The 11,210-nt window shown below is 39.1% G+C and overlaps 2 protein-coding genes across 2 annotated transcripts; both read right to left on the bottom strand.

Annotated features, from left to right (window-relative positions):
• Nucleotides 1–5,229: 5,229 nt before the first annotated feature.
• LOC108369689 (uncharacterized) lies at nucleotides 5,230–7,428 on the bottom strand. The gene is made up of 2 exons (XM_017624853.1): nucleotides 7,225–7,428; nucleotides 5,230–7,156 (listed from the first exon to the last, which is right to left on the bottom strand). Exons 1-2 carry the CDS (start codon nucleotides 7,276–7,278, stop codon nucleotides 6,677–6,679), a joined length of 534 nt encoding a protein of 177 aa, XP_017480342.1. The 5' UTR covers nucleotides 7,279–7,428; the 3' UTR covers nucleotides 5,230–6,676.
• A 1,540-nt stretch (nucleotides 7,429–8,968) lies between these two features.
• On the bottom strand, nucleotides 8,969–10,039 carry LOC108369690 (uncharacterized). Its single transcript, XM_017624854.1, has one exon. The coding sequence runs from the start codon at nucleotides 10,037–10,039 to the stop codon at nucleotides 8,969–8,971; it is 1,071 nt and encodes a 356-aa protein (XP_017480343.1).
• Nucleotides 10,040–11,210: the final 1,171 nt, after the last annotated feature.

Genomic DNA, 11,210 nt, shown 5'->3' with positions numbered 1-11,210 from the left:
ACCAGCATCGCGGCCCGCATCCAATACTGTTGCCAAACAAGTGTGAGTTCGTCGTGAACTACGTACGTTATCTTCATCGAAAGCATTACCATGCAGGACCTAAAGCACTGGTAGCATTTAAAAGGTTAAAGTTTTGGATCGTCAACGCGCGCGACATGGCAAGGCGAGTAGTCAGATCGTGCATAAATTGCGTACGCTACAAGCCAAAATTGATGCAGCAAATGATGGGAAACCTACCAGTTGAGCGATTGACCCCATCACACCCTTTCGCCCGCTGCAGTGTTGATATTTGCGGACCAGTTGATGTGTACCTACGAATTAGAGGCAAGACGCCCTACAAGGCGTGCATTGCAATTTTCGATTGTTTAGCGTACACATTGCCAGTATACATTGAAATTGTTTCCAATCTATCTACAGATGCGTTCAGACATATTTTGGGACACCGCGACAAATTTCGTTGGCGCGTGTAATAAACTTGCTGAATTAAAGGCATTTTTATTTAATCGTGAAAATCAAGATACCATTGTGGCGTATTGTGCTAACGAATTCGTTATTTTCAATTTTATTCCTCCTAGATCACCTCATTTCGGCGGTATTTGGGAAGCGGCGGTGAAATCAGCAAAGAGGCATCTAAATCGCAGCATTTCCAACTCACGACTTACCTATGAAGAACTCTCGACGGCCTTGTTGGAAATCGAAGCGGCAATGAACTCTCGGCCAATAGCTCCATTGTCATCCGATCCGAATGACTACGAAGCTTTAACTCCAGGTCACTTTCTCATTGGCGGGGCTCTGAAAGCTCTTCCAGAGCGAAACGTTTCTCCAAATATAAGCACCTACACCAATGGGCAAAATAACAGGCATTAAACAAACATTTTGGAAGCGGTGGTCACATGAGTATATCAACGAATTGCAAGTACGCTCAAAATGGTTTTCAGATCGCCCAAACATCAGCAACAACACCTTAGTTATCATCCACGAAGGTAACCTTCCACCCCATAAATGGCATATGGGAAGAATATTCAAATGCATACCAGGAAAGGATTCAAGAGAATAAGGGAATTATTCGGCGCCCCATCCACAAGCTACCAATTTTACCAGTTTGAAATGTTGGGTCACCGATTGGCAGCCGCTGCATTTTAAATCATATGTTATTTTATATTTTATTATGTATATGCTTACAATATTCAAGGTCAGGTATGCTTAGTTCATTCACCTCAATGCAATTAAAAGTTGCGTTTGCTTTAAATATTGCCTTGACCTACTTAGTGATATTCTCCCACTATATTGTGTGCTTACATTTGCCTATATACATATCGTCGTTTAAAGTACAAAACCGCGTATCGTCATTCTGCAAAACCGCGTAACTGACATTGGCTGCCAAAACTACTACTATCCAGAAATGCGATTGCTTTTTAAAAGAGAGAACCAATTTGAGTGTTTTTACGCTCTAGAAAATAATTTCTACAACTTCACATACGCGGTTTTACATTTTGCTGATACGCGGTTTTGCATTTTGTTGATACGCGGTTTTGCACTTTAAACGACGATATGTACTTACATTTTTTTTACTTGCATTTACACACACATGCTTCCGCTATGTTTCCTTTTGCAATAACACGTATACATATTTGTTTGTACGCTTTCGCTATTTTAGTTTAACATACGTATGTAACTACAAAGCTTAATATATAAGCATGCCTACAGCAATGCTGCATTCCCATTTTTTTACCTTCCTTTTATTAGCTCGGGATGTAACTATGTAATATTGATGCGCCTAAAGGATGCAGCGATTTCTATTCTCAAGTTACATACCTACAGTGCGAATGGCAATTATAATAGGGAGGTTAAAGTTTTTTTAACTATAGTGGTTGTACATGTAAGACAATAATCTTTTAATAGTACATGAACTTAATTAAGTAACATATTATTGAATTGAACTAAAACTAAAATTAAGTGCGCTTACAACTAAAAAGAAGAATCACTTATACGTGAATTTTTTTTTTACATTTTTTCTTAAAATAAAATAAAATATGAAGACTACCAGAGAAGGTAAATGAAGAGAAGAGAGGAAAGAAAGGCAAATTATTTATTACAATCGTACTCACTACATAGACTTGAAGTAATTAAGTATTATCGCCTTGTAGTTACTCCTATTCAGTATAGATTTAACGGACTCGGGGATATTGTTCCAGAGTCTCACAGCGTTGATGAAGAACAATCTCGATGAGGCTAGATATGTGTATTTTGGGACTATCAGGTTGTGGCGTCTACTGGATTTTGTTGGATTTAGCTTCTCATATAAATACATTGGAGATTTCCATTCTAATAATTTATATATAAATATGCAGTAAAAAGAAAACGCCATTAATTTATATCGAACCAGCCGGTTGCTTTTTTTAAGTTTTTAACAATTCAAATACAGTCGACGTCTAATAATACGAATTATATAATGTCAGAACTATTCGTAAAATCGAAAAAATCGTATAATCGCAACGAATATTTTGCAATAAAAAAGTAAATAAATTTATGTAAAAATTCAAATTATTTTTTATTTTCTTAAAATAACAAAATCAAAACATAAACTTGTACACATTTTTCCATTCGTACATATATCAAAAGGTTAAAATAAATGTTTGTACCAAATTACCGTAGAACATCAGTCTACTAGAAACTCCGTCATTAAGCTCTGACGTTTATTGATCTGCAAACTCATTTGCATAGCCTCTTCTTGNAGGCTTCTCAGCAGCGTTGCCATTTTAGCCGTTTTCCGGCTAGATTTAGCCGGTTGCAATAGCAAACAGCCGGAGAAATTTCGGTTTAGCCGGAAGCTGATTTTTTATCCGTTTTGTAAAAAAATTAGCCGATTTTGCTATTTACCTTGTTTTCTTAAAATTCAAATGTATATATGTTTCCATTTTTGACTAAACGATCCAAAATCTGTTAGAAATGGCTACTAGTGTTATCGTGGAGGCAGGGTTATATAAAATTGGGCCGATTTCGCTTATTTTTATTTTAAACGAATATTTTTTTCTAAAGAAGGCCGCAACGGGGATTTTCTTCATAAAATGTGTGTTATCAATGACTTAAATTGAAGTGTAAAGTTTTATTCGCAAACTTAGAAAATAACAAATTGTTTCACTGTTTGCTTAACGCGCATTTGTGTTTGGACATACTCCCAAGAATAAATCTTACAGGTATTGTCTTCCCAGATAGCGCATATACAATTCTGCCTTAATTACAAAACATCATTGTTGCCCACGCTTAAAGTTTTAAGGCAAGGGAAAATGTATATTTTCAAGCACTATGTACACATATGGACTTATTTAAACTAACTTTTTTTCCTGCGAACTTATTTAAATTCCAAAAACCGAAGGCCAACTTGAATTTAAATTACAACACTGAAATGCCTCAAAATGAAAGTAAAAGAGCACAAAATGTAAAGCAAACCTCTCTAGGAAGACAATAGGTTTGTCCGTCGAAAATCCAGCGAATATTATCACTCAAAATATCAGTTAGTAAGAAAAAATGCTCTCAAATTCTCTCTCAAGTAGAGAAACTTGCAAATTTCTACACGAACGCAAATTTGCAGGAACTTGCATTTAAAACATAAGAAATTTGTATAGAATTTTAAAATTCTTTCAGAGGGACAAAAAAACAGGATCTACATGTATATTTCTTGCTAGTCCGACTTTCTTCAACATACGTTTCCATTTCTTTGCCGTACTAACTGTCGCGTTTCCTATATCGACTCGGGTTGAGATTGCATTACGAGTACGTTTCAAATCATTGGAATTAACTAAACTAATTAAGTAAACAAGTATTTACTTAAATTTTTCATTTTAAAATTGCTCAAGTTTGTAAATTTTTAAATTTGGCGAACCTGTTTATTCAAATTATTGTCGACAAAAAATGCAACCACGTGCCACAATCATATGTTTTTCCTAATTGCAAATTCTTGGCGCCAAAATTTTTTCCAGCTTGAATTTGCAACTTCTCTCCAAGAACTAGTCTTTCTACTTATGATTTATTTAAATAAAACATGTGAAATTTAGTTGAAACAGTTTAGTCGGTTTTTTTGCCAATTTAGCCGGTTGGTCCAGAAAGTTCTGGCAACACTGCTTCTCAGTAAAAGGGTTTTGGAACAGTCAATCTGGTTTTCAACAGCCCACTGAATACATGTTTGAAAACAGTTTATTGCATCCACATGATTTACCTTTGGCGTTTCGGCTGGAGCCACAATTGTTTCTTCTTCGTCATGGTCATTAAACGTCTGTATATCGTCGATGATATTCTCATTATTCCACTCGGCCACATCGTTGACATCGAACTCTACATTTGGAAACGCACGCTCTAATAAACGTAAAGAGTTTCTGGTCGCGAGGTTTTCCTCACTTTGCTGAAGTATGGAAAGAGGAACATCGTCCTCTTTGTCGAATCCGTCGTCATTAAAAATTCTGTTCCAGCATTTTTTTAATGATTCTTGGGATACTTTCTTCCACGCCAATGCAAGTAAAGAGACAGCTTGGAATAAGTTGGTTTGCTTAAGGCACGTTTCAAGACTTTCCACTGAGGTCACAACCATTGACAACAAGCTGGTGCGATAATGGAGTTTTAATAGTCTAATCGCATTCTGATCCATGTGCTGGATCAATGGAGTGACATTTGGTGGAAAATACATGCCCCAAATTTTTCCGTCTTCGGTCTCTTTTACCAACTGATCGGCAGGCGGGTGACTTGGCGCGGTATCCAACAACAAAAGCGCGTTCTTGGGAAGCATTTTATCTTCTAGGAAACGTTCCACCTGAAAATGAGTTTAGATGATTTATAATGCAATTTATGGCTTCATAAATGCAAAATTTAACATACCTCTGGAGCAAAAATTCAAAAAAACCACTTCTTAAACATTGCAGCATTCATCCATGCAGATTTCGAGCTATCATATTTAACCGGCAAAATCTTGTTGCGAAATGATCTTGGGTTTTGCGCTTTCCCAATGACGAAAGGTTCTATCCTTTTTGTCCCTTCTGCATTCGCACAAACCAGAAATGTTATTCTTTCTGTCGGGGTATGTCGACAATTCGTGTCCGATTCCGAATAAAGAAAAGAAGTGGGTTTTATATAATCGTTATAAACAATAATCTTTAATTTAGAATTCAAAGGGTAACACTTCAGTGTGTTTAGATATAGTAGGTGGTGTGTAAAAAATACAATATATGTGTGGGTATATGTACAATGAGGTTAATTGTGTTATGTGTGTATTTATTGTATTTGAGTTAGTTAGGTTTTATTTATATTGACCTGTTTAACGTTATGTTTTCCGTGTTGTATATGTTATTGATTGTTGTTGCTGTCTTCTATTGAGGCTGCTATCGCTTGCGTGTTGATGCGCGGGTAGTTTTATAAAAACTGTCTTTCTTGGAGTTAAGTTGGCGCGGTTTTTCATTCCTGCATTATCCTTCCTTCGCTTTTCGGAGTTCAGGAGCATAATGCAGGGATGTGTTTATTTGGAATAAACATCCCGGCCACCTAGCAAAATCTGCGAATAAAATAGAAATTAGTGGGGTGGATAGACATATAACTCAGTTGATTTAAATTGGGAAATTTTCAGTAGCGAAGTATACTTAGGGTAGATTGGGCTATTTTATATAGTGCCAGTTAGGGTCCAACCAAATGCTGTGTTCTGGGCTACGACCATGCCATTGTCCGGATTAAACACTCCGCTTCTGAGGATGAGTGGGTAAACGTCGGCTCCTAATTCCAAATTGAGGTTCCCATTGGACGTGAACTTGGGGTCAGCGAGGACTAAGTGATCGAATCGGGTTTTTGCTTACGGCTGTTTGGGTAGATCCTTAGTGATCAAACTGTTACACTCGATGCGAAATTTGTTATCCGTTAGTGCATGTTGCATATACGATGAGCGTTGAGGAATGTGATCGGCAATGATAGCTTTCTCACCAGCTCGTCTGCAACGGTTGTCAATTTTTGGGTCGGGTTTATTAAGGCTCGAACCTTATGCCATATGCCGGCATGCTTGAGCCGAACGATTTCCGTCGGTATTAGGGTCTGCTTGGCCAGTAATGACGGTATTTTAGTATTAACTGGTGGAGCGTGAGTTTTTTCTTTTTTCTGGTGTTTTGTATCCACCTCGGTGTTGAATCTTGGGCGGCCGTGAAGGGAAGAATGGTGTTTTCCATTGCACGTCGAACACCTCTTCTCACTTGTGCATTTTTGTGTGTTTGTGTGACCTGGCCAAGCAATTTCTGCAATAGTGGGTCTTGATGACTGCGTTGTACTTCTCATGAATATTCATGTTAGTATACTTTGTGCAAGTCACCAAGCGATGGTCCTTCTTGCATAAACCGCATGCTACATGGCGGTGTGGGTCGTACTTATGGTGACGAGTGTGAGTGATTTTGGGTCGGGCCGTGCGATGGATACCACTTTCCTTTTCCTCACGTATAGGAGAAAGGGTTGCACGGAAGCGTTGTGCACGCTTAGAGAGGGTTTCTATATCCGATATAGGTGAAATGCTGCGGGTCATGCTTAGGCAGCGGATGGTGGAGGTTGGGCTGCTTCGCCGAGTGCTGCTGTTTGCTGCGGAGTTCCGGGAAACGTTAGTTGGTGCCATTTTTCTACAAAGAAAGAAAACTTATAGGTTAATGGGTGTTCAATATCACGACTTTTGTGATGGGCGGGTTGTAATGCCTTGAGCGGTGCGAATTTCGACCACCCGGGTTTTGTTGTCCGAACTGAAATAGGCCTTCTCGATTCGGCCTAGTTTCCATTCGTTTGGGGGTAAGTTTTCATTTCTAATGACGACTAAGTCACCCACTTCAATGTTTCGTTGAGGGTATTTCCACTTATATCGCTTGTGGAGTTCCCTTAAGTATTCCTCCTTCCATCTTTTACAGAAATGCTGGTGGAGTATTTTTAAATTCTGCCATCTGTTTGCGATGCTTAAATTTTCGTCGTCCAAGTTGGGTTCGGCAGGGGTGAGTAACGGGGCACCTATAAGGAAGTGTCCTGGGGTTATAGGTTCCAAATTAGTTGGATCATCGCTTGAAGGGCTCAATGGACGTGAGTTTAAGCAACTCTCGATGCGGGTAAGTAGGGTAGCTAATTCTTCAAAGGTGAATTTCTGGATTTTTGATACCTTTTTTAAATGAGTTTNATAAGTAGGGTAGCTAGTTCTTCAAAGGTGAATTTCTGGATTTTTGATACCTTTTTTAAATGAGTTTTCAAACTTTTTACTCCGGCTTCCCATAGTCCACCCATATGTGGAGCTCCGGGAGGGTTGAAGTGTCAGTTGACGTTTTGATGGGTATAACTGGCTGTGACTTCGGTTTTAAGGATTTTTACAAATTCTCGTCGATCTTTGGCTAATAATTGTGAAGCTCCTACGAAGTTCGTTCCGTTGTCTGAGTAAAGATCGGCGGGGCATCCGCGCCTGGAAAAGAAACGCGCGAATGCCGCCATAAACGCTTGTGTCGTAAGATCGCTAACGGGTTCGAGGTGTATTGCTTTGGTTGCGAAGCAAACAAATACACAGATGTAACCTTTGGTTATTAGACATGCTCTTCCATTGTAATTCTTGATGTCATAGGGTCCAGCGAAATCAATTCTTGTGGCGGCAAATGGACGGGTTAGGGTTGTCCTCTCCGCTGGAAGTGCTGCCATTATTTGTGTTTGGTGTTCTTTCTTGTGCAATATACAAGTTTTGCAGTTATGGATCATTGCTTTTATGAGGGTCTTTAACCTTGGAACCCAGAATTCTGTTCGAATGAGTCGCAAAACTAGTTGATTTCCACCATGTAGGGTTATTGAGTGAGTAAATCTGGCCAGGAGCTTTGCCATATGGCTGCTATAGGGTAATAAAATCGGATGACGCTCGTTGTATGATAATGCCGCGGAATTGCTTAATCGGCCATCAACTCGCATCATTCCATTAGGATCAATTGATGGTTTAAGTGTCAGTAGTGAACTTTTCTTGGGTATTTGGGACTTTCGGGTCAAAGCGTCATATTTGTCCGTGAAATGAGTTTGTTGGGTCAAAATAATCAGCTTCATTCGTGTCGCTTTAAATTCGTTAGGAGTTATTTCTCGGCTTGGGTAGTGCGTTTCACGTCTCCTGGGTGATGCATTTGAGCAAAACCTGAATAAATACGCAATTACACGAATGGCTTTGGGTAGTGAGGAGAATCTTTCATGGATGTCCTCTTGGGTTGTTATTGCGAAAGTCTTTACAGGTTTGGCTTCAAGGGTTGTGCTGTAGGGTTTTTGAGTTGTTGGCCACTGTTCTCGCTCGAGCTTTAGCCATTTGGGTCCGTGCCACCAGAGTTCGCTATTTAAAAGTTCCGTGGGCGTACAACCTCGACTTGACAGATCAGCGGGATTATCACGACTTTCGACATGGCGCCATTTATTAATTCCGACATTTTCCGTGATTGTGGTGATTCTATGAGATACGAAAGTAGTCCAGGAACATGGTGGCTTCTTTAACCACGATAGGACTATCGTTGAGTCCGTCCAAAAATAGGTCTGATACTGGGTCAGATGTAGTTGGGAGAGTGTAGAGTCGACAAGATTAGCTAGCAGAACGGCTCCACAGAGTTCTAATCTTGGCAATGATATACACTTAATTGGGGCAACTCTCGTCTTCGAAACTAACATGGTGGTCCATACTTTGGTTTCCATTTTAACTCGAATATAGAGAGTTGCTGCATAAGCTTTCTCGGAGGCATCAGAAAATCCATGGAATTCAATGGTGGTTGATGGAGTGAAGTGGGTCCATCTGGGTATTTCAATCTTGTTTAACGTTTCGTACTCCTTTACGAAACTAAGCCATCGATGAAGGGTAAGTGGCTTAAGACTTTCGTCCCAGTCAGATTTATCAAGCCATACTTGTTGCATAATAATTTTTGCCGTTATTATTATTGGGCTGAGCCAGCCGGCGGGATCAAACAATTTAGCTATGGTTGATAAAATTTCCCTTTTTTGTGTATGCGGGTTTCTTCTCGATTGGGTTGACGAGAAAAAAGAATGAATTTATCTTGGAGTTCCAACGAATACCTAGGGTTTTGGTGTTGTCGAACTCGGGTAAGTTGAGTAACTCGGTATCGAGTCGATGTCCTTGGGGCAACTCTGCTAATATTTCTGGGTCATTGGAGGTCCATTTTCGTAAGGCGAATCCCGCGGACTCTAAAGCAGAAGTGAGTTCATCTCGTGCTTGTTTAGCAGTTGATAGCTCATGGGTTCCTGTTAAGACGTCGTCCACATACATTTCATTTCGTAAAATGTTAGATGCTAATGGGTGGGTTTCTTGGACATCATCGGCTAGCTTTAGAAGAGTTCGGATTGCTAAGTAAGGGGCGCACTTTATACCAAATGTAACCGTTTGAAGCTCAAAGTCTTCTATTGGGTCCTCAATGGATTTTCTAAAGAGGATTCTTTGGAACGGGGTGTGTTTTGGGTCTACGAGGATTTGTCGGTACATTTTTTGAATATCCGCGTTGAAAACAAATCGAAAGAGTCTCCATTTTACAATTAGAATGACTAAGTCTTTTTGTAAGGTGGGTCCAATGTGTAGAACGTCATTAAGGCTCTTTCGATTCGAAGTGGGGTTCGAAGCATTAAATACCACGCGAAGTTTTGTTGTGATGCGATCAGGTTTAATGACCGCATGATGTGGTAAGTAATATGGGGTCGTTTTATCCGCGGGATTATATTCGACCTTCTTCATGTGACAGAGTTCCAAATATTCGGTAATTGCCTTGTCATATTCCGCTTTTACCTCAGGTTTTCTAAGTAAAGACTTTTCATTTCTAAGGTATTGTGCTAGCGGTATGTGTCTTGAACTTCCAATGTCGATGTTTTCGGGGTCCTTGAAGGGTAGAGTTACTACATAGCGTCCATTTGGGTTCCTACGTGTCGTTCTTTGGTAGTTTTCTTCGCAGAGAATATCTGATGGAGAGGCCAAGGGTTTTCTGGGAACTTCTTCCACCTCCCAAAAACGAGTGAGTAGATTATCTGGGGTCATTTTATTGTAAAATTAAACTAAGTTTGTTGATTGAGACGGTCTGGGTACAGGACCAGATAAAATCCATCCAAATTCTGTCTCTTGGGCTAAGAGTGAACCTAAAATATCTCGTTTAACTCCACCGAGTATATTTTTAGGGTAAAGATCACTACCAATTAATATATCCACGGGTCTGGGTTTGTGGAATTGGGTATCTGCCAATGTGAAGCCGAGTTTTTCAAATACCTCTTGTATTGGAAAATTTCTTTTAAATTGGTACAAGTTGGGCTAACCGTTGATGCTATACCAACAAATTGTTAGGCGGAATGGGTTGTTATATGAATGTGTGTATGTAAGCACGGGTATGTATATACAGTATTTACCGTCGGCAGAGCAACTGATGGGCAGTGTTGCCAGAACTTTTTGGGCCGACCGGCTAGATTGGCAAAAAAAAGCGGCTAAAAACGGCTAAAATGTTTTAGTGAAATTTCACATAGACTCTGGCAAAAAACGGCTAAAATGTTTTAGTGAAAATTCACATGCTTTATTTAAATAAATCGCAAGAAACGGAAGACTAGTTAACACCATTAATTTATATCGAGTGTATATTCCTCATCATCAAATGAATCGCTATTGTATATATCACCTGAATTCATTAATTTTAAGAGATCGTCATCTACAGTAAAATTATGGCAGCATTTTTCTTCACGTTTTAAACCGTATCTTATATATAAAATAGCGTGTAACGTTTTAACGCACATTGGATTTCTTTGCTTAGTTTTTATTATATTCATTGAACTAAATATTCGCTCTACTTCTGCATTACTTATAGGCAAAACAAGAAAACTAAAAACTAGGTTGGAAAGGTCAGCAAAAGGGTTTTCTCCTAGGGCATTTCGAAATTGATAAACTTCGGCCCAAAATTTTACAGTTGAGTCTAAATTACTCCAGGTATGTAACGTTAACCGTTGCCATTGCATCTCTATGGATGTTATTTCGTCGACATTATATTTGTGTTTTTGTTGCTTTGTGTTTGGTTTAATTACTCTTAATGCATTTCCAATCGAAAAAAGTCAATTTTTTTTAGTGTGGCAATATTTGTAGGGAGGCGTTGGCGTAATTCCTTTATTAAAGTGATAATAAAATAGCGACCATTTTCTCGAATTATTTTCTCGGCTTCGTGGTCAAAAGC

Source organism: Rhagoletis zephyria, unplaced genomic scaffold (assembly GCF_001687245.7).
Source record: "Rhagoletis zephyria isolate East Lansing unplaced genomic scaffold, Rhagoletis_zephyria_1.1 Rzeph_scaffold_03800, whole genome shotgun sequence".
In the NCBI taxonomy this organism is placed as follows: Eukaryota; Metazoa; Arthropoda; class Insecta; order Diptera; family Tephritidae; genus Rhagoletis; species Rhagoletis zephyria.
The sequence above is the reverse complement of the archived record's forward strand: the minus strand, read 5'-3'. Positions and strand labels throughout refer to the sequence as shown.

Bases quoted from the DNA above. Each gene is read 5' to 3' on its own strand.
- LOC108369690 (XM_017624854.1), bottom strand. From the start codon at position 10,039: ATGACCCCAGATAATCTACTCACTCGTTTTTGGGAGGTGGAAGAAGTT.
- LOC108369689 (XM_017624853.1), bottom strand. From the start codon at position 7,278: ATGGGTGGACTATGGGAAGCCGGAGTAAAAAGTTTGAAAACTCATTTA. The intron at 7,157-7,224 runs GTATCAAAAATC...CATTTAAAAAAG, and splicing joins TGAAAACTCATTTAAAAAAG to GTATCAAAAATCCAGAAATT.